The sequence below is a fragment of the Lepus europaeus genome, chromosome 9, assembly GCF_033115175.1.
Source record: "Lepus europaeus isolate LE1 chromosome 9, mLepTim1.pri, whole genome shotgun sequence".
NCBI classification, from domain to species: domain Eukaryota; kingdom Metazoa; phylum Chordata; class Mammalia; order Lagomorpha; family Leporidae; genus Lepus; species Lepus europaeus.
The window spans coordinates 5,842,482-5,864,984 of record NC_084835.1 but is presented as its reverse complement, the minus strand read 5'-3'; the positions used below and the strand labels follow the sequence as shown (position 1 = coordinate 5,864,984).

At 46.3% G+C, this 22,503-nt stretch overlaps 1 protein-coding gene across 1 annotated transcript in view; it reads right to left on the bottom strand.

Moving 5' to 3' along the window:
• Positions 1-4,329: 4,329 nt before the first annotated feature.
• GRM7 (glutamate metabotropic receptor 7) overlaps positions 4,330-22,503 on the bottom strand; it is a 763,759-nt gene continuing 745,585 nt past the window's right edge. Inside the window, exons 9-10 of the mRNA XM_062200062.1 lie at positions 9,586-9,832; positions 4,330-4,400 (exon numbers count right to left, since the gene is read on the bottom strand). Coding sequence (XP_062056046.1) covers positions 4,330-4,400; positions 9,586-9,832 — 318 coding nt within the window. The remainder of the gene's footprint in view (positions 4,401-9,585; positions 9,833-22,503) is intronic.

Sequence of the window (22,503 nt, the reverse complement as noted above, 5' to 3'; positions counted from 1 at the left end):
ATTTTAGATAAGTAATCGTTTGTAGGTATCTACTGTGAACCTACCAGGTTCTGGGTAAGACTCATAGTCCTGGATCTAGGAGGTATTGGATTCTACTCACTCCACACACATTGTCTGGGGGTCAGCATTTGCCAGGCCCTGCGCTCAGGGTGCAAAGATAGAGAAGACCCAGCCCCAAGCTCTCAGGCTGCTTCCTGCACGTCATCCCCTGAGAGCCTCTGGCCCCAGACCCCAGACCCAGACCTCAGCTTCATGGAGCTGCATTCAAGGCTCAGAGCAGTCCTGTTCTCCTGTACCCCGGATTCATTGTGCGTCCTCTTCCCTGCCTCGGCGGCCTTTCCTCTTAGGGCTCCCCGGAGTCCTTCATCCTTCAGATGAGCTCAAGTGCAGCTTCAGATCACCGAGTGCGAACCTGCACCAGGAGCTCCTGCCACGCTGATGTGTTGTCGCTTCCTTCAATCTTTCCGTTAGCTCTCAGCTCCCAGAGGCACCGTCTGCTGCTGCCCCATTCCCAGTCTGTGCAGGGTGACCCATAGGACAGGTGCTCAGCAAACATTTCTTTCATTGGCCCAACTCAAGAATGCCCTTCTGCTTGGTCAGTCTGGACACACAGTGCAGGGTGAGCTTGAGCTGAAACCTTGATTTCATTCTTGTGACTTAGGGACATGATGTATGCCTCCCTCGTAGGCTAAGAACTGGTAGAAATGCCACCACGTGAACTTCGATCCCATTCCTTTAAGTCGAGCTCGAGTTGCAGGACAGAGATGGCAATTATTAATCACTTTTTGAGGAGACGCTGGGATAGCAAACCCTGAAAGGAGAAATTGTGGTGTTTCTCTGAGCTCTTAGGCAGAGGGAAATATGCCCAAAAGATTTATGGTTGCATTTATTTCTAGGGTGATTGAATGTCAGAGGTCAGATAATATATGAGTATATTCTTGGCTATGCTATACTTAGAGTGTTTCAAAGTGGATTTTAAATTGCACTGGTCTCCAGTTAGGGCAGGGACAGCACACTGAATGTTAAAAGGCAGAAAGACTCAACCTGATATTAAAAAAAAAAAAACTTGCACAGTTCCAAAATACTGAACATTGGCACATAATCTTGTTATAAGAAATAAGAGATCACTATTTTTATGTTACCATCTAATAATAATATGTCAGTAATGTTATAATCCATGCATTTGATCTGAAGAACAAAGCCCTGGGTATACATGGCTCATGGCTGTTTTGGCTCTGTATTTGCAAGGCTGAATTGAGTTCAGAGTCACTCTAACTAGAATGCTGCTCAGTGGGGTGAACACTGGCCTTCTCATAGTCTGTTTGGTGACCTGCTGATGATGCCAGGTGAGTCATGTTTTTTTTTTTTTTTAAACTTAATTTCATTTTTAAATGAAAGTCTTCAGATAGCACTTGGGCGAGTTATAAAATTTATAAACATTCAGATGCTAGATGCAGCTGTTGTCCGGTATGCTGATGTGCTCCTAGTGTCCGTGCAAGGCCAGTGTTTTCCAGTGGAAGTGTGGAGGAGTGGAAGGCATTTTCAGACCACACTAAGGTTCTTTGCTGTCTGCATTTGAACCTGTTTACTTTATCCCCCTTACAAATACGTGTTTAATTTGTTGTACATGGTGTGTGCGTTTATTGGGACACGGTAGCCAAAAGGGAGGTTTTAATTGCAGGTATTACAAAATTCACTCTCCAGTCTGTAACTTTCCCTTGCCTATTACGTAGCCCTAAACAAAATGAAATTTTTTTTATAGTTTTATTTATTTATTTATTTATTTGACAGGCAGAGTGGACAGTGAGAGAGAGAGAGACAGAGAGAAAGGTCTTCCTTTTTGCCGTTGGTTCACCCTCCAATGGCCGCCGTGGCTGGCGCGCTGCGGCCAGCGCACTGCGCTGATCCGAAGCCAGGAGCCAGGTGCTTCTCCTGGTCTCCCATGGGGTGCACAACCCAAGCACTTGGGCCATCCTCCACTGCACTCCCGGGCCATAGCAGAGAGCTGGCCTGGAAGAGGGGCAACCGGGACAGAATCCGGCGCCCCAACCCGGACTAGAACCCGGTGTGCCGGCGCTGCAAGGCGGAGGATTAGCCTAGTGAGCCGCGGCGCCGGCCACAAAATGAATTTTTACTCACAACATTAAGTGACTTCTCTGGCCTTCGGAGTTCGAGTCTCTTGGTTGACCTGAACAAGGTGATTCACCTGCTCTTTGAATAAAAATAACTCAGGACAACTTCCATTCCCAAATATTGTAAGCAGTTCTTCAAAAGGCATAGCACTAATTTGCAAAGCACATTTAAACTGGACAGAAAAGGACAGCAAGTGGCTGTACTACTTGTGTTCAAAATCCCACTACAGTAGCCAAGAGTGGGAGAAACAGACAAGAGCTAAGAAGGGCCTTGTGGTGTCAGCACCAGAAAGACAGTGAGTGGTCCACGTGGCAAAGCCGAATTTCCCTGATGTGACCTCGCTGCTGCCTGACCTCACTGCTTGCACTCTTGGAATCATTCCAGTCAGAGATCATTGAAGGAAGACAATTTTAGCAAAAAGCTGATTCCTAAACACCTCTTAACAGTATTTTTCAGCTGAAATATTGACTTAAAATATTTTCATCTCACTCCCTTTTAAACCCAAAGGCATCAGCTCAGAATGGACCTAAAGAGAATTTTTAATGGATTGAGATTAAATCTATCATTTTTACCCTGGGAAAATTCCTTCTCATTTATTCTAAGGCAGTCTCATGTAAAGGAACTATTAAAGTGATGAGCGACAGTGTTTTGACAAGCACTCATCCTGCAAAAACTTGAAATCTCACTGGAATACAGTTACGTATTTGCTCTGGAGAAGAATGCCCTATTGAAAAACTAGGACAGATCATGTTGATAGGAAAAAAAGGAGTAACTGTGTGAACAATACATCCAAAATTAAAGACTGAGTTACTGGCATCCATCTAAAATCAACAGGAAATGTAATTACTCTTGGAAAGCACTCTTGTCCTGCCTTAGAGTGATAAAGGAATTTTTTGTAAAAAAAAAATGAGCAATGTATTATTTGCATTCAAAGCATCTCCCCAAAACAAAGACGGAAACAAAAGGAGCGGCAATCTGATGGCCGCCCAGTGTTAGCCATGAAAGGGACAGTAAGACCGACCTGCCCAGTCCCGCGATAAGACCTCCCTGCTGACTGTCTTGGAGTCTCCCTAGAGACAGGTCTTCCTGGCTGCTGTACAAGCACTGTAGGAGGTTTAGAGGAAGCCAATAAGGATGCCTGCCTACCTTCCCCAGCCACTCCCTGTGCTGCTTGTTCTTTTTCCACCCCGTGGGATGCCCTGCCTGCAGCCAGATGAGGGTAGTTGATGAGCAACTGCTGTTTCCCACTCCAGCCTGACACTGCTCAGGCTGAACCAGGACAACGATGATCGTCACGGTGATGGCTGGCATTCAGAGCGCCCAGTCTTCCCTGAGAGCCGCAAGACATAAACACCCAAGGCCAATCAGTTACTATTTTTATGCCAGTCCATTCGTGTGGCTGGTTCACATCGTGTGAATGGCATGGTTTTCCTCTGAGCTATCAGTTGGAATACCCTTTTACGTCCTGGCAATTCCTGGGTGTGTCTGCAGAACCTGGTGATCTTTCAGGAGCTCCTTGCCTGTCCCTCTGAGATGAAGGAAGTTGGTTCTGTTTCTCAGAGGCAGACCATGAGCCACAGATCATCTCTGATTCACTGGCAAACCGAGCCCGTAAACCTCTGCTATTTCTTTGCTTCGAGAAAGGAAGCAACTCACCAACCAACCAAGCATACACTTGGATTTACAAGAGAAGAGTCATACAAGAGAAGAGTCATTTGTTCCTGTTTGGATGGATACATTTCTGGGAATGTGGACATTTCTTTGAAGGTGTTCAACAAACATCAGTCAGAATAAACAGTTTCACTAGGATTGTAAAACATCTCCCTTACACATTGGAAGTTTTCAACATTGCCAGAGTGTGAAAACATGCACTTAAAAATAATTTAAAATCGAGCACACATCAGAATTGCTAGCTCCCATCCTGTGCCGTCTCTGCCTGGCTGTCCACGACAGACAACTATACCTACACCCACAAATATTTTATCTGAAAAATGAGTCAGGCACAAGACTGAGGGCAGCTGTTGGCACAGAAGTATCAAACAGATGATCTCTACAAAAGCATTTGTTGATCTAGATAGACTGACAGGCCATCATGCACAGCTTTTACGGGAACATCTCTTATTGTCAGAGTAGACAAGAACACGCACACAAATAGAAATGAGGCTGTTGTCTTACCTTGTAGAAAGCGGTCAAAAGCTACACTGTTGGTGGGATAGTGTACCAAGTGACAGACTTTTGTACACTCTTTCTTACTGGTGGTATACAGTCTACAGGAAAAGTAAATATACAGCAAGTATGAAACACATGTGCACACAGCATTCCTTTCTGTTAGTATCATTGCTTCTTGCTCATTTGGAGAGGAGGCTGCGGTAGAGACCTTAGGCATTGGACCTACTCTCTGAGCAGGTGTGAGGGCCTTCGGCAGCCCCGTGCATCACAATTCAGGTACCTCTGAACATGGGAGTGCTGGGACCCCTTGAGGCCAGGCAGCTGGGTTTTACTTGATTGAGCTGGAGCCGAGGAGGGACCCAGCCCCAGGTCCTATCTGTCTGATTCAAGAGTTACTTTCTTCTGTTTCCCTTCCTTTGTGTCAGCCTAGTCCAGTCTTGCTGGCCAGCCTGCGTGGTGGTGAGTTCAGAAAGATGAAACAAGTAGCATAATGCAGAGAATGCCGGGGACCCAAACAAATGAAGAAGCCAAACAAAACAAGAGCCGTAACAGATTCACACAGCACGGGAGTAGGGTCTGGGATTTCCTAGGCATCACTTCTGTGTAGGTTTTGGTACCCACATCCATTTTCCAGCGGTCTAAGAGTTTAATTTATTTCTGTTGTGGTGTTTGTTAAATTTTACTTTTAACCAAATACCTGCTTATCTTGAAAGCTCTAGTTTATATAATAATCCCTTGCTTTGAGAACAGCCCAGTTTTTTATTTACATATTTTCTTTATAGTAGCTCAAAAATGGTAGTTAAACAGCATCAAAATACCAACTATACAAACTTGAATTGAAAAATAACTTATCCTATATTTTAGATGCACACTGTAACTCTTTCAATAGGTGCTTGACCATACAATGTGTTCATTGGCTTAAATCAGTCTTTTATGCAGTATTATGTCCAGCCTCTCTCCCGTGGTCATACATTGTCACAGCCACGGAAGGGGTGAGTCCTTAGCTGTCCACCTGCCTTCTGCCTCCAGATGCTACCCGTTGGCCACAGTGAATTGCCTATGACTGGCCAAGTATTTGGGGTGTCTTTCTGCACTGCCTGGCTGAGAAAATGGATGGTATCTTCAGATACAGGTAGCCCAGAGCCCCCTTGCAATTATGCATCGTCATCCTTTACCAAGGAAAGCATGTGGCCAGAGGGTCACTCACAGGGTCTCCCGAGCATGACCGGTCCAGGTGCGGAAGGCAGCAGGTCATACGCACTCATCCTGGCAATGCCACGTGGCCTGTGGTTTGATGCCACCCTCCGCCTTGACAGGAATCAGAGGGACCATTGGTAAACTGTGGCCAAAGCACAGCCCTCACGTTCCTGCTAATTGGGCATCTACATGTTGGCCTTGAACTTCCATCTGCAAGTCAACAGACCATGCAGGGGATGTGCCTGGACCAGGATGCAGGTGGCAGGGTCAGTTCAAGGTCCCCTTCTTCTTGGAAAGGAGCATTGAAGAGGCCTTGTGCTGACTAGCACTGCAGCTACCCAAATGCAGCCAGCCTCTTCTGCACCTCTCATGACAGAAATCTTACTCCTATAAATAAGCACTCAGTGTGCAACCGAACTGCATGCCGGTGCCCTCTGGGCTTGAGCTTTTCATGCTGAATTCAGAGCTCAGCAAACATTGACCCAGCTCTGAACCCATCTGATGTCAGAAGTCACAGATACTGAACATGTTGAGAAGTTGTTTTCTCCTTCAAACGATGGCATTTTTAACTGAAGAAGCAACCTAAGAGGAAAATCAAACTCCTTGAAGAAAAACCAGGCAGTCCTGGGATGGGTTTAGTGTGTGCCCACATGAAGCCAACAAGCAAATTCTGTTTTATGTAGATGCGTGGTTGCACGTGGAGTTGCATGAGCAAAAGCGCGCGTGCACCGGATGGCAGAGTGCGGTGATGGAGCAGAGTGTTCGATGAAAACACGGAGAGTAGAAATACACTGAGACCAAGTGTTGAGAGCACCAGTGAGAGAGGCCGTCTGTGGTCCATTAGTTCCCTGTGTTTGTCACTGTCAACTGGACTCCCTCTCAGACACCCAGAGTCCCTGGTCATACGCATGATCTGTGTTCTTATTTGTAACCAGATGGCTTACATTCAGGCAGTCATTCCTTTGTCTCTGTTACTAATGTTCAGATGCTAGAGATAATGGGAGCTCCATTTAGCTTTAAACCCAATTTGATGACATTTCCTAGCTCCAGGCTGGCTTTGTCCATTTTCCTTTATTGGATTTGTCAATAGTGCTTTTTTTTTTTTCATATGCATACACATTTTCACATAGATGGAGTCATTGTAACTAAGTGTAATTGTTATCTAGGATATCATTTTTTTTCCATCTGAATGGCTTTTTTGGGAGAATCTTCAATGATTATCTGTTGCATTTCTGTCTCAACTCATCTATCTTTTCCCAGAAGTGGTAAGGCTGTGGCATCTGTGTCCAGTGTGCACTCAGATGGAATACTCTAGAATGAAATCCTTGCCCATGAAGATGAACTAAGTGTCAGAGCTGTGCGCACGCACTGGGCACCAGCCCAGCGGCTGTGTGAATTAAAACAATACGCAGCACAGCTCAGTTGGCCTTAGCTAAAGCGAGTGGGGACATGTGCTCTGGCATGCACAGCCCTGGACAGCATGGGTACAGGATGCTGCAGTGGCTTCAGGAAGCTACAGGCTGAGGTTTTTTTCAGTCTTCCTTGGGACCTGCGAGAGCGGAGTCAGCAGAAACCCCAATGTTTGGAGGTACATGAATCTCCTCCTGTGTTTCAGTGATTAGCTCAGCAAAGTCACTGTGGTATTTTAGGGAGTGTCTACATAAAATCAGGCAATCTCAGGCAGCTTTTTAAAAATGCAGACTGGTTGTAGGACAAAGGCTATATTTGATTTTTTTTCTGAAGTATTTTTCTTGGCTCTGTGTAGACACCAGAGTAATAGCCATAAAAACCCATCCAAACTTTTTCAAGGATAAAAAAAACCACCAAATGATTCCCAAATGGGACTCATTCATTGCCGTGATTGCAATAGACAGCACAGTATTAGATATTTGACTCAGTAAGAAGCCTCTACCTGCGCAGCCTTCCATGAGCTCAGTTTACTCTTGCCTCTGTGGGCAACACAACAAGCAATATTCCGCATTCCATAGCATATTGAACTCAGTAACTTCCCTGCAAGCATCATTCTGTGCCACAAGTGGCCTCACCAAACCGGGAAGCTGGCTTGCTGCTCCTGCTCCGAGAACAGGGAGCCGAGAGGAGCTACCATGGTTCAGAGGTCAGAACTGGGAGCTGTCCAGCTTCCGCCAGTTACCGGTGACTGCGGCGATTCACCTGATCTTGCTGAGACCAGTACCTGCTCTACACACTGACTATGAGGAATAAGCTTCCAGAGCAAGCATTGACGTGATGCCTCAAAGGGGGCAGGTGCAACTCTTAGTATTAGCATTAGTATTTTAGCATGCAGTATCACACACCACAGGACACAAGGATTAGGCCTCGTCCTAGGAGTTAGTCACGGGAGAAGTGTCTGAAAGTAATTCTTAAGTAGTATAGCACTGAATTGTCCAAATTTAAACCCCCTAATTTAGGCCATTTTTTAAAGTACATGCCGACTTCCAACCATAATTTCTGTTTATTGATTTTGGGAAGTATCTCGTTAAATTTGTGTTGTGTGCATTCATGGGTGTGTTTGTGTCTGTATGTATGTGTACAGATATCTGAAATACCAGTGTTACAAGACATTCTAGAATAAGCAGCCAAAGAGGTGTAAATATGGAGATCTGTTTACCATCACAGGTATAGGTATAGGGAGATGCAGGTATACCTTGTTGCAAATACTTGTTTTCGGTACAAGTTTATCTGCCTGTTGGTGTATAGTGTGTTGCAACCACCAATGTGTCTACTTAAAAAAACCACACTGAAATTTGCTTCTATGCAAGGATTTTTCTTTCTCCTTCACATGGAATGCTCCAGCAGTTCACCCTTCTCTCAGCTGACAAACAGCTCCGCACAACCACAGAGCCCATGCAGAGGCCCCTCCCATCCTTTAGCTTTATCTCAGGGTCTCTCCTGTGGGAAGGGCAAAAGGCAGCCCATACATTGTGAGCTGACCTTGTGCACTTGTTTTTAGAGTTCCACAATATTCACTCAACTGTTTACAAATGGACAGAGGCCACGATCCCAGGGCCTTTCTACCAAACTTGTCAGGACTACACACGGAGGCTTGAGGCCTCTTGGTTTTTAAAGGTCAGTCTGTTCATCTCCCCGGCAGGGCAGAAAGGATTCCCTCGGCCATCTTCAAACTGGGGAATTATATTTTAGCTACAACAAGGTCAGTTCATAGTTGAAAAATAGTAATAGTAATGGCCTAATGGAAAACACACACTGGACTCTGCCACTAAGGGACTGGCTCACATATTCTTGAAAAATAAATACTAGAACCAGTATGTTAAATCTGAAATGCACGCTTACTAAAATTAGCCATTGAGAGTTCTGTGCGTTTCATCCCTGAGCTGTTCTGTGTACACATTTCTGTCTGCATGCTGATTACATGCGGGGTCCTTTTCAGGCATGAAGAAAGACTACGGGATTGTTGCATAAGCCACGTAGTAGCTTACTGCATCCACACTTCTTTTAGCCCTAAGATTTTGTCTTTAACAGAATCAGAGTCTACTGCAGTGGTGTGGGTGGTGGTTTTCCTGCATGGTGATTCCATTAGCATGATGGCGTCTGGGGTGTGTACTTCTGTGGAAGTTTGACTTCATCCAGTCTTTTGTGTCTTTCTTCCTAGAAGACTTGTTCAGTTAAAAATGATAACTATCTCCACGTGTGTGTGCTACTGGAAAGAAATAGTGCTTGCAAAGTTGTTAAATATTCTAGTTTCTGTCCTGCTGTTAGAGATTGTTAGGTTGGATGTTTCTCTAATAGGAGGTCATTTCCCTCGTAGGAGGAGGGCAAGGAAGGTAGCTTACACCCCGACAGGTGTGCTCGTAGCTTGGGTAGCAATGCACAAGAAGCCGAGACAGAGCCTTCACATCACTGAACTCTATAAAAGCTCTTTCAACATGGGACAGTAAACTCTAGAGGGACTGAAACTCTGGAAAGCAGAAGTCAGCATTCCCCATGACATTCCCCAGTCAGTGAGACCAGAACGGTTACAGTATTACTCCATAGAGAGCCAAGCACACCCCACGTTCTCTAGAGCTCTCTGAAGCAGAATGGGAATATGAAAGGCCCTTTACTTACTGTTTGGGTCTACGTTTTCACAGAGTTCTGTCTTTGCCTCACCGTTGGGTCTGTCACTGGGTTTGTGTGACAGCCTTGATGACATGGTGGCTGCTGTGACTACCGCCTTGAAGCTTCGCTTCCGTTTCTGGACGTTGAGTTCAGGGTGGAAAATGATGATGTACACTTTCGGCATGTATAGCATCCCCAGCGCCACCGACGCACTTAGGTTCATGGAGATGGTGAGCGTGGTAGTTTGTATGTAGAGCTAGGAGACACAACACACAAGGCACTATTACAAATCAAATGACTGCAGAGAGAGTCTGGACACTTTTAAAGCGATGTCAACAGTGACTAAGAGAGAAAACGTAGCAACCTTCCGGACTTTCTTTCTTTTTTTGACAGAGTTAGAGAAAAAGGTCTTCCTTTTTCTGTTGGTTCATTCCCCACCCCCCCAAATGGCCAGGAGCCAGGTTCTTCCTCCTGGTCTCCCATGTGGGTACAGGGCCCAAGCACTTGGACCATCCTCCACTGCCTTCCCGGGCCACAGCAGAGAGCTAGACTGGAAGAGGAGCAGCCGGGACAGAATCCAGCACCCAGACTGGGACTACAACTCGGGGTCCCGGCGCCGCAGGCGGAGGATTAGCCAAGGGAGCTGCGGTGCCGCCATCCTTCAGGACTTTCCGATTGAAAAGAAAGACAAAACAATTCTGGGAGAGTTTGTGCATATCTTAATTGGATGTCCTTAGGTAAATCCATTCGTATGCTTGCCCTGGAGAAATCTCTTACTTGGAAGGTCAGGGCTGATCATTAATCAGATTTAAAGTGCTTTGAATCATAATGGCAGCTGAAGAACAAGATCATAGAAATTCATAATCGTGACTAAGATGTGGATTTATTTTTAATCCCACACTGATACGTAAAGGGGTTAATGGTACATGGCTGTTTACAACACAGACATTCTGGGACCTCATCTGAAAGGTCTTTATGCAACTGTATGTGCGTTCTACTTTGTGATGGTTGAAATCCATCCTTTCCATACCTACTCAGTACCGAGTTCAGTTTTGCTGAGAAGTAAGCCGTTCGTACACAATCCTGTCTCTCACAGAACACACCCAATAGCAGGCGCTAAGGATGTTGCCATCTCCCATTTCTGCACATTGACACGTTGCTAGCAGGACCCACTGCCTTGCTTTATGGTGTGACTGGGAGTCTGGAGGGAACCTTAAGAGGTGTCCTCGTCTCCTTGTGTCCTCAGGAAGTCGGTGCATCAGCTGCCGGCTGTGGTCCAGGGTGTTAACTCACTGCCTCGGCTGTACATCCTCATGGGTACTGCGTGAGGGGTGTGGCCGGCTGTGTCTGCTTTCCTTCTTAGAGCCACCATGAAGAGGAAAGCCACAGGCGAGCTGCGTGGTGCATTTGGGTTTCTCACGTGCTCTCATCATGATCTCGGTCACGTGGTTCTCCACTTCTCCATCCAGGTACTAAGCTGCAGGAAGGCAGGGGCTGCCTCTGGGGGACATGGCCATGTGTGCCAAGCAGGCCAGTTGTAGGCCCCTGATCCATAGAGGACAGCTGTGCCCAGATGCTGGCACAATGGACCCCTCTTTTCTGTCTAGGACTCAGGGGTAAACAGCCTTTCTCTACGTAAACAATGTCTGTGCGACCCGCTGGCTCCTTGCACACTTCTGATCTTTTTCCTTTACATAGAGGCCCCGTGAGATTAAAAGCAAGTGTGCCATTGTGTCTGGCAGGAATACAGTTTGCTCTCAAGCCCCAATTTGAATGGCGAGGGGCTGCCAGCTGCTGACTGGGTGACGCTCGTGACTGTCGAGCCGAAAGGCAGCACTATAGTGACTCAGTGGTTGCTGTGTTGTGAACGAGGCCACGTCTGTAAAGGTCCTCTCCAGCTACCACAGCGCCTTCAGACTTTCACTGTGATGTCGCCTGCTCGCCCCTGCTGGTCAGGCGAGGCTTACGAGGCTCACAGAGCTCTGAGCACCTGCGGTGCTCCCCTTCCTTCCCTCCTGGTCCCGGCTGTTAGCTCCCTCGCTAGGGCTTTACAAACCATGGTTTCCATGGCATTACATGTTATATTTCTGTTTTTCTGCTTATGAGCATATTTTTCAGTTGCAATGATCACTCATGGAGTTTTTATTTTTCTTCCGTATATGTGGCTCTACATTACCTATATATGGTTACATATATATATATATATATGTATATATATATATATGGTTACATATATATATATATATAGTTACATATATATATGTATCTGTGTAAAAGGGTCTGCAAAAAGTTCATGGGAAGTGTGTAGTATGCAAAAAGCATGGATTTCAGCTTCCTGTGCCACAGTGAACTTAGCTTTTCATTTCATTTTTCTAAGGTCTTTTTGAAATATCCTTGTATTTGTAGATGTACATACTTTTCCTTAACAAGCACTATTGAGTTATTGAACAAAACTACATTGTTTATTTTATGACAAATTGAACAACCATTATTTGCAAACTAGAGTCCATCAAAACTTTGATATGTTTTATTGATTTTTTCTTCAGTCTCTGGGGATGCTTGAGAAATGTGTAAAGAGTGAGACCAATGTCCCTGAGCCAGATCCAGTTCCCGTCTGCTCCCTACCTTTGTCCCTACTATGAGGATCCTCTTTTTTCTAGAATACTGGTTAAGGAAGACAAATCTAGAGCTAGTCTGAGTTCAGTTCTCATTTGCTTGTTTTGTTTTTTACTTTTTGAGGTTTTCCATGAATTTATTGCAAAAATAGTGCAAACTTAATAAGTTCTAAAAACAAATGTGAAAGGACCCAGCTGCGCTGACACACACAACAGCAAGCGCTCTGGGGCACGGTGCTGATGAGCCTTGTTCCCCAGCTGCTCGTGCCCATCAAGACCTCTCCCCATGGGAGGCTGGCCCTGGGGACACCAGCTTGGTCTGGCCACCAAGCTCAGCAGCACCTTTGGGGCCTTGGTGTTCACTCCATGGCGCCTTGGTGAGGTCTGCGTTGAACACGGTTCAGATGCTCTGAGCTGTGACTCTGAGCTTTGAAGGAAGTTCCCGCACCTCTGGGTGACAGGGAGATGTGGATTCAGTAAGCAGCATGAGCAGAAGGGACTGGGAACACTACTGTCAAACACAGGAAACATCCGTTCCCCGTGGGGTGCATTTGGTAAAGTATTATTCTAACTCGGGGCAACTGTGGAACCAGATGGAGCAATAGGCTTAAAAAAAGATACTATATTGCTAAGAATAACTTGAATATTTCTTTCAACAGTGTATTGGAGCCCAAAAAGCTCATATATTTAAACAAAATAATAAAAACAGAACAAAATGCTATATGTAAGAGCTAATGAAACAAAATGCAGTAGATTGAGGTTTTTTCTTGCGGTACCTGTACATTTAATCACTACCCCTAACAAGTACTCTTGTTGGATGAGAAACAAAACACTAGCTGATGAGCTAACTGTAGGTGGAAGGCAGCTTACTCTTTACAAAGAAGACCTTAAGAATCAGCCTGATGGAAGTTAGGAAATTAAAACATTTAACCATTAGGAATGTTGCTTCTCTTGAAAAATTCAGAAATCACTCTCTTTTTTTTTTTTAGACTGGAGTACCATAACATTCTTGACCATTGGTTTCACAAAATTATAAAACAACTTTTGCAAAATGATATTTGCAGCAATACTGATATGCACATTTCTTTTTTTTTCTTTTTTTCTTTTTGTTTCTTTTCAAATTTTAGTTCCCACATGTAAGGGAGAACATGGGATATTTGTCTTTTTGGGTCTGAATTTTTTCATTCAATGTAATATCCTCCAGCTGCATCCAATTTGGTGCAAGGGGCAGAATTTCATTTTTTTTTATAGCCAAAAAATATTCCAGTGTGTATATCTGGCACATTTTCTTTATCCATTCATCTGAGGATAGACACCTGGATACATTTCAAATTTTAGCTATTGTGAACAGTGCTGCTATGAATAGGCTGGAGCAGGTATGTCTTGCAGACATTGTGTTGAAGTATATTCCCAGGAGTGGGATTGCTGGATCCTATGGCAAGTCTATTCCTAGTTTTTTACGAAGTTTCCACACTGTTTTCCACAGTGGCTGCACTAGTTTACATTCCCACCAACAGTGTGTTAAGTGTTCCTCTTTCTCCACATCCTCGTTAGCATTTGCTACTCCCTGTGTTTTGGGTTTCAGGCATCCGACAAGGGTGAGGTGCTATCCCGTTGTGGTTCCGATCGACATTTCCCTGATGGCTAGTGATGTTGGGTGTTTTCGCATTTATTTATTGGCCAGTTGTATTTGCTCTTTTGAGAACTATTAAAGTCTTTACAGATCTAGAAAAAGAAGTTCTAACATTTATACACAATCACAAAAGATCTAGAACAGCCAAAGTGATCCAAAACAAGACAAAAATCAAGCTGTAGGCATTCCTAATACTTGACTTCAAAGTATATGACAAAGCTACAGTGATTAAAACAGCTTGGTACCGACATAAAAAATGATACATAGGTCAGTGGAACAGAATAGAAAGCCCAGAAATGAATCCACATATATAAAGCCAACTAATTTTTGACAGATGTGCTCAGACCCTACAGTCAAGTAAGGATAATCTCCTAAACACACAGTGCTGGCAAAACTGGATTTATCTGTGTAGAAGAATGAAATTAGATCCATACCTCTCTCCATATACAAATATCAACTCAAAGTGGATCAAAGACCTAAATGTAAGACCTGAGACTATGTTGTTGCTGGAAGAGAACACTGGGGAAACAGTGCAAGACATTGGTGTAGGGATTACTTCTTGGTCAAGAACCCCAGAACAGGCAACACAAGCAAAACTAAGCGAGTGGGACACTTATCAAATTCAGAAGCTTTTGCCCAGCAATGGAAGTGATCAATTGAGTGACGAGACACCCAACAGAATGTGAAAAATATTTGCAAACCACCTATCTTTCTGACTAAGGATTAATATCCCAAATAAACCGGCAATTAAGGAAACTCAACATTGACAACAAGAACAAAAACCAACCAGTGTAGTTGAGAAATGGGCAAAGAGCTTCAATAGATGGATCTCATTCCCCGGTTTTGTGACCCTAAGCAAATTGCTTTGCCGCAGCTCATGCCTCTCTCAAATGGGAACACATGGGATCTGCCTCACGGTCTCATCCTGATGACTACATGAGGGTCTGTGAAGTACCTGGGATAGGACTTATGTAGGAAGCCTTTTTATTTTAATTTTTCACTTTATTTGAGAAGCAGGGAGAGAGAGAGAGGGAGAGATTTTCCATCCACTGGTTGATTCCCCAAATGTCTTCACCAGCTGTGACGAGGCCAGGCTGAAGCTGGGAGCCTGGAACTAACCACATTCAGGCCTTGTGTGTGGGTGGCAGGTGCCCAGGTGTTCGATCCATCCTCTGCCGTGTCTTAGCATGTGCAGTAGCAAGGTGCTAGATGGCAACATGTGTGTGGGCGTCCCAGTTGCCACAGAAGCCACTGTGTCAAATGCCCAGCCCTAAGTCTTGTTTTAAGTGCATAGGTAAAAGATGAGAAGGCTTTGCAGGGCAGCCATCTGGTGCAGGGATTAAAATGCTGGTTGAGACGCTGGCTTCCTCTGTTGCACTGCCTGGGTTCGAGTCCCACCTCTGCTCTTGTTTCCAGGTTCCTGCTAATGTGCACCCTGTGAGGCAGCAGGTGATGGCTCCAGTGCTTGGATTCCTGCCACACAGGACTGAGCTGCCAGCTCCTGACCAGGACCCATTCCAGTCCTGGCCAATGCATAAATGTGGAGAGTGAACCATATGACTGTCAGTCTATTTCTGTCTGCCAGTCAAATTCATTAATTAATCAGTCAACATTTGAAGAGACAAATAAAGGGTTCTGAGAGCAGGGAGCACACAGGTGCTGGTCCACAAGGACCCGCATGCCCTGAGCCTGGGAGAGGAACCAGAACCACATCACAGCCACCTTGCCTGCAGTCAGCAGCTCACGTGAAGCTCCACGTTGTCATGGCCATGTGCCCTCCTGTACTTCAACAAGCTCCAACACATTTCTGTATACCCTGTGATGGCTCCTCTTCCACTGATGCTTGCTCAACAGTGCATGGCCCTGTTTCTTCCTGGCTGTTTCACACTATCTTCTTGTTTGTGTCATTTCTTCAGTCCAACATCCAGTCCACTTTGTTGGAGACCACAGGGATCCTCAGAGTCATACTGAGCTGAAGCCTTGTCTGGGGCTGGCACTAAGTGAGTTCTGCCCTGTTGGGCCATCTGAGATCACCCCTGGTGCAGAACTGAGCCCGTCCCGCTGACCCAGTCCACAGTGGCTCCGAATCGTGGGAGGCAACAGATGGCTTTTGAATGTGCATGTCTTGTCACATAGAGCTTAGTTAATCCTCAACCTCAATGAATTTCATGGATCTAGTTTCTGCTCCTGGGTTGGATGTGGCTTTAACGATATCCAGTGTGTATGATTTAGGTTACAGAAATACAGAGCACTTAGGCAAGAAATTCGCAGTGAAACCAGGCTTGAATTGTTGATACATTTGAATGTGTGCTGTAACTAATCTCAGTTTCCTCATTCATAGAATACAGGCAGTAATAATTACTGTCTCTTATTATTGAATCGACAGTCTAAGCTAACTAATGTATGTAGGGGTGGGCATTGTGACACAGCTGGTTAAATCACTGGAACACCTCTGTCCCATATCAGAGTGCGGGTTCGTGTCCCGGCACCTCTGCTTTCGATGCGGCTTCCTGCTGAGGTATCGTGGGAGGCACCAGATGACAGTTCAAGTGCATGCATGGGATCCTGCCGCCCACATAGGAGACCTTGATGGAGCTCGGGCTCCTGGCCCTGCCCTGCCAGTGGTGGGCATTTGGGGAGTAAACCAGCAGAAAGGAATCTCTCTGCCATATTCTCTTGTCTCTCTCTCTCTGTGTCTCTCTGTGTCTGTCTCTCTCTCTCGCTCTCTCTCTTGCTCTGCTTTTGAAGTAGATGCAAAGAAATGAACAAGCATTTAAAAATGACTTAGCAGAGTACCCAGAAAATGTGAACTGATGACGTGTTGGCTGCTGATGGTTGTTCTCTGGCACAATGGCTGTTGGGCTGCAAATGTCAGCATAAGGCTGTCTCTGTAACCACTCTGAAGCCTTGCAAATACGTGTTGCCGAGTAGCCCGGCTATAGTGTCAGCCACGTCCATCCCTGTTCATGTCTCGTCACAAATATACCTGCCAGTGCACTGAAGGGATGGCCAGGCGTGTGGTCAGTCCAGTGCCAGGCAAAGCTCAGCTGTGATGCTGCCCGAGGATTCTCCCCTTGGCCTTCATGTTTGCTTGTTGTGTAAAATGGAAATGGGATCACAAGCCACCTTGTTCCTGCTGTGCCATGTCCTGCTTATGGTTGAGTTTTCCTTGCCTGATATTTGACTGCTAACCTTTCAGGGAGCTTGAACACTTACAAGGCGGTGCTGGTGAGCAGCCCGAGAACTGCCAGCTCCCCTGTGGGAGTTCCAGAAACCAGTGTAATTGCGGACGATTCCGAGATGGAAGGCACGCCGCAAATACCTGCACGAGTTTCAAGCTTTAAACTTTGAAAAATCAGAGGACTCTCAATGCTGTTCAAAAAGGACAAGAAAATGAAAGAAAAGCTCCCGGGGCACGAAGCTAGATTAAAGGCTGGAATTCTCGGGGAAAATGCAGTCTCCAATTGGGGGTTCTCAGGATAGCGTCTTAGAATAACCAGTGTCTTTCACGATGATCGCAGGCTATAGAAACAAGTCAGTGATATACTCATGAATGCCCGCCTTCGTCTGTGTTATAAACTGGACTGTTGAATGGCGAGTTCTGTAGAGTTGGTGGTGTAACATCCTGCTAGGCAGACTTGCTTTCTTGATGGCCATGGATGTAAGCCTGGGGTTAGTTCTGCTGTCCAGGTGGTGTTGAGGAACCCACGTTACACATTCATCCACTTAACACTTCACCATTTCTGTCAAGATACTGCTGAGTACCGAGCCGGCCCAGGTGCTGGGCACACGTGGTATAAAGGACAAGAGGGCCCTCTGTGTGTGGGAGCTGCTTTGTGGCAGCAGGAGGAAGGTGACAGAGAGAGATCACACAGCACAGTGGTGGGCAGTGGTAGCAATGCATTCGAACACGACTAAGAGAGCCATTTGCCAGTTTCTTTGCTACAAAACGGTACATGTATGAAGTGGTGCATGAATTAGCGTGAGTTACTCATGGTACAGTGTACATAAGAGACCACATCACCACAGTGTGCACATGAACCTACAGCTCCTACTTATGTCTGTCAGTGCAGTGAGGGATCACACAGTCCTTTTTCTCGCTCTGACCCTGGCTCTGGCCTGCCCTTCTCCTGGGTGCACCCAGTCCACCTGCCTTGCCTGTGACACCCAGCCTCTGTGCACTGCTCAGTCCCCTGGCCCCGTCTCTGGAAAGCGTCCTTTGTTTGGCCTGTCCCCAAGTTTGGCTGTAGTAGCACTTAACCCTGTCCTCCGAGCAGAGAGCAGCCCGCTGTGCTAGGAGGCTGGCCTGGAAGACAGAGATTCATTCAAGCAGAACAGTGCCATGGGGGACGATTTGAGTGTAATGCAGTTTGTGATTGCATCTGTGATTTTGTGTGTGGCAGGCACAGGGGGAGATACACGCCCACACACAGACACATGCCACCTGCAGCATGGCCAGTTTAACAAGAGGTCACCAGCAGCAAGCCTCCTGGCGTCCACTTCCAGGGGGAAACTTTGGGTCATTCATATAAGCTAAAGTGCCACGTTCATTGTGGCGTTCATGCACTTTGTAGTCATTTAAGCTGTGTTAAGCATGCCAGAGACTTGCAGGTCTTCTTTTGTATTTTGTGTCACTTGGTGCCATCTTTCCCTGTTGGATCACGTGGCGAGTGCTGAGAATACACGTGCCGTGGTAGAGAATGAACATAGTGTCCACCACGGGGCAGCAAGGTCCACACTTGAAGCAAGTGTGAGGTCGGACAAATGCCCGTGGAGTCCAGCACTGTGGATTTGTGTTCTGTCACCAACTGTTTTCCTAGGATTCGTGTGCTTCTCTGTCGTCATGGCTGCAGAGGGGAAAATGATGATGGGACCCAATGAGACAGCCAGTGAAGATACACAGATGGGTGCCCGGTGCGTTGTCACCACTCAACAAAGAATACTGCTGTCCTTGACTGATTGATTGGCTGTCACATGGAATAACTTGTTTTCTACACTGTTCTTTTTCCTACAATCTTAACACATTTTGAAATGCTTGTCTTTCTTGCAGAATCCACTGAATAACAGCCCATTTGGGGGAAAAATGTTGCATTTAGTTGCTTCTTATTTGTTTGAAAGCATACTCAGATCCCTCTTTGATCCATCACTGGCTTTTTTTTTTTTTTTTTTTTTTTATAAGACATAAGCCATTTTGTGTGTTCCCTGGTGACAGCTGCGAACTGGGCCAAGCAGGCCTTAATGGCATATTTAGGGTGAGACGAGAGAAGCTTCGTAATTGTCACGACATCCTCAGGTCTGGGTAATAAAAATGACAAACGTGGCTCACAGCGGGCTAAGAGGAATGGTGCGTCATTACCTGAGAGATGTCTGACGCGTGGGCGTGATGGCATTGAAGCAGAAGTCTGTGGTGGGGAACGCCACTGTCTGCCATCCGTACCACCTGTGCCCCTCGCGTCTGACCCACAGTGGATGCTGGGGAAGATGGACAATGGCAGGTGGTGTGGAGGGAGGCAGGGTGCCCGGCAGTGGGATTCACTGAGCCATCGGGATGGTCAGCACACGGCGCGTTTTCTTGATGGTGAGAAAACACACCATGAGAGAAGGACCCAGGGTTGGTGGGACTTTGAAACGGTCTGTGGAGGCCGTGGAGCACAATTTAAAAGACAGGTCTCTCCTAGGGCCTCGTCTCTGAAGCCTTGAAGCCTCTGCATTGCTTTTTTTTTTTTTTTCTTTCTTTTTTTTTTTTTTTGACAGGCGGAGTGGACAGTGAGAGAGAGAGACAGAGAGAAAGGTATTCCTTTTGCCGTTGGTTCACCCTCCAATGGCCGCCGCGGTAGCGCGCTGCGGCTGGCGCACCGCGCTGTTCCGATGGCAGGAGCCAGGTGCTTCTCCTGGTCTCCCATGGGGTGCAGGACCCAAGCACTTGGGCCATCCTCCACTGCACTCCCTAGCCACAGCAGAGAGCTGGCCTGGAAGAGGGGCAACCGGGACAGGATCGGTGCCCCAACCGGGACTAGAACCCGGTGTGCCGGCGCCGCAAGGCGGAGGATTAGCCTAGTGAGCCGCGGCGCCGGCCTCTGCATTGCTTTTGCACAGTGCACAGTTTTCAGAGGTTTCAAGATTGTTTGAGCCTGAATGAACTTAATTCTGTTTTTTGAGGAACTTGTTAATATACTTTCATAGACTAGGCGGGGAGGGGATTTTTTTTTTTTTTTTTTGTGGATGACTTAGATGGTTTAAAGGGAAAGATCTTGTTGTTAGGACAGATGGCAAATCCCGGCCTTGGGCAGGTGGTAGTGGTAGATGGGCTGGGGCAAGTAATCTAAACTCTAGGAAGTTGTGGCGTCAAGATACAGAGAGAAGCGTTTTGTTGCCAGAGTGTCTGGTCCAAAATCCTCCCCTGTGCTGCTCCTACCACAAAGCTCTGAAAGCTTGGAAGATGAAAGGAAATCATGTTTGAAAAGTATCTGCACATTTAAACATCACATTGTTCCCCATACGTCTGTAGCAATGTTTTGTGCCAATGAAAAATAAATGTGAAAAATAGTTAGCACAGCACCTGGCATTTATGGTGGCTGGCCAGAAAATGCAGGTATCACTATTGGAATCAGGCCCTGATACTCTGCAGATAACGGGCACGCTCTTCAATACAGACCTCCTAGCTTGGAATAGAAGACTGAGAGATGGATCACAGACAAAGAGACACACACCAGGTCACCTGTGCTAGGCATCTGGGCACATCTGTGCTAATAATGGCGGCAACTGGACCTCATGTCACTGTACCTGTTCTTGCTTTAACACCTCCAGGCACACCTGCTAGGCAGCACACACCCCCTTGTAGTATTTATTTGGATGGATGCAAGGCTGGCGCTCCAGGTGAATGCCAATGGGTTTCTGGAGCATAAGATGACAGAGTGACCCCCTGCGTCTCATTCCCCCGCTGCCCGCATCAGAAACCTGATGCTGTCTGTGTTCCCCCACGGCACCTTCAGAGAGACATTCTCCTTGCAGTTCACTATATCCTTGGAACAGCTCAGTGCTGTGCTCCTCGAGTCATTCTAGCAGGCTGTGTGTCCCCACAGCCGTGTGTTCCAGGCAGGTCGCTTTGGATTTGTGTGTGTGTGAGCAGGCACAGCCCACACAGGCTGATGCGCAGAATCTGCACCCTCAGGAAGTGTGGAGTGTGCTGCTAGGGGATTCCGTTCCCAGCCTTTGGCTGCATCCCTGTGTCATCTCAGAGAATAGACAGCCGAGCCCTGTGTGATGGCGAAGGAGAAGCAGCCCAAGGCGCACAGGCCTCACAGGGAGAAATTCCCAGCTCCCTGGAGGGAAGAGACTGCTGTGTTTGGGGTGGGGGTTGGGCGTGCTGCAGTTTCTAACTCGTCTTTCATATGTTCACTGACCCCCGAGAGCCTGTGTCCACAGTGGGAACCCAGCAACTCTGCCCCTCGGGGAGAGCTTGGAACCTTCTTTCCCAAAACCTAGGGCTCACACTTAGGTTAGCAACCTAACTGTCTGCTCACCATGGGAAATGGGTGGTTGCCATGACAATGCAGAGACAAGTTCTGGCATTGAGTATTGTATTTTTTTTTCCTGCATAGAGCTGCTGTCTTTGACTTAACTGAGGCCTCACATACACATGTTTTGGTTCTGTAGTTCTCCGTCTTCATCGAGTTTTTTGAAATTATGAATAAATATTGTTTTAAAAATCAACCTTCTTTAGGAAATGCAAAAGAGGGGGCCGATGCCATGACTCACTTGGTTAATTCTCTGCCTGTGGCACTGGCATCCCAAATCGGCACCAGGTTCTAGTCCTGGTTGCTCCTCTACCAGTCCAGCTCTCTGCTGTGGCAGTGGAGGATGATGGCCCAAGTACTTGGGCCCCTGCACCCACGTGGGAGACCAGGAAGAAGTACCTGGCTCCTGGCTTTGGATTGGCCCAGTGCCGGCTGTAGTGGCCATTTGGAGGTTGAACCAACAGAAGGAAGACCTTTCTCTCTGTCTCTCTCTCACTGTCTATAACTGTACGTGTCAAATAAATAAAAAGAAACGTAAAAGATATTTTAAAAAATGGTTAAGTGACAAGAATGCGTTGAAATTACTCTCTGCACAACCCAGAAACTTGCTTCAGGTCCACTTCCACAGTCACAACCCAGCTTGGGTGAAATTAATTGTGGCTGTGGAGCAAAGCCTTGTGTACAAATAAGGCTGTAGGGACTTGCTCTCCAGAGAAAAGTAGATATATACTGTAGATTTAGTAGATGTCCCATTGTCATAATCCTACTAAGTATAAGTGAAGAATAGGCAACAGATAAATGGGTATGACCTTAGTGTTTGAATGAGGCTCATGAAGAGAGTACGTACAATTAAACAAATAACAAACAAATAAAAGACAAACTTCTTAACACAAGTCTGTTGTTTGACCTGAGTGCTCAAATAGAACCATATCACACTTTGGGGTAACTTCAAAATCAAATGGATACAGTCTTTTTTTTTTTTAATTTATTTTTATTTTTATTTTTATTTTTTTATTTTTGACAGGCAGAGTGGACAGTGAGAGAGAGACAGAGAGAAAGGTCTTCCTTTTGCCGTTGGTTCACCCTCAAATGGCTGCCGCGGTAGGCGTGCTGCGGCCGGCACACCGCTGATCCAATGGCAGGAGCCAGGTGCTTCTCCTGG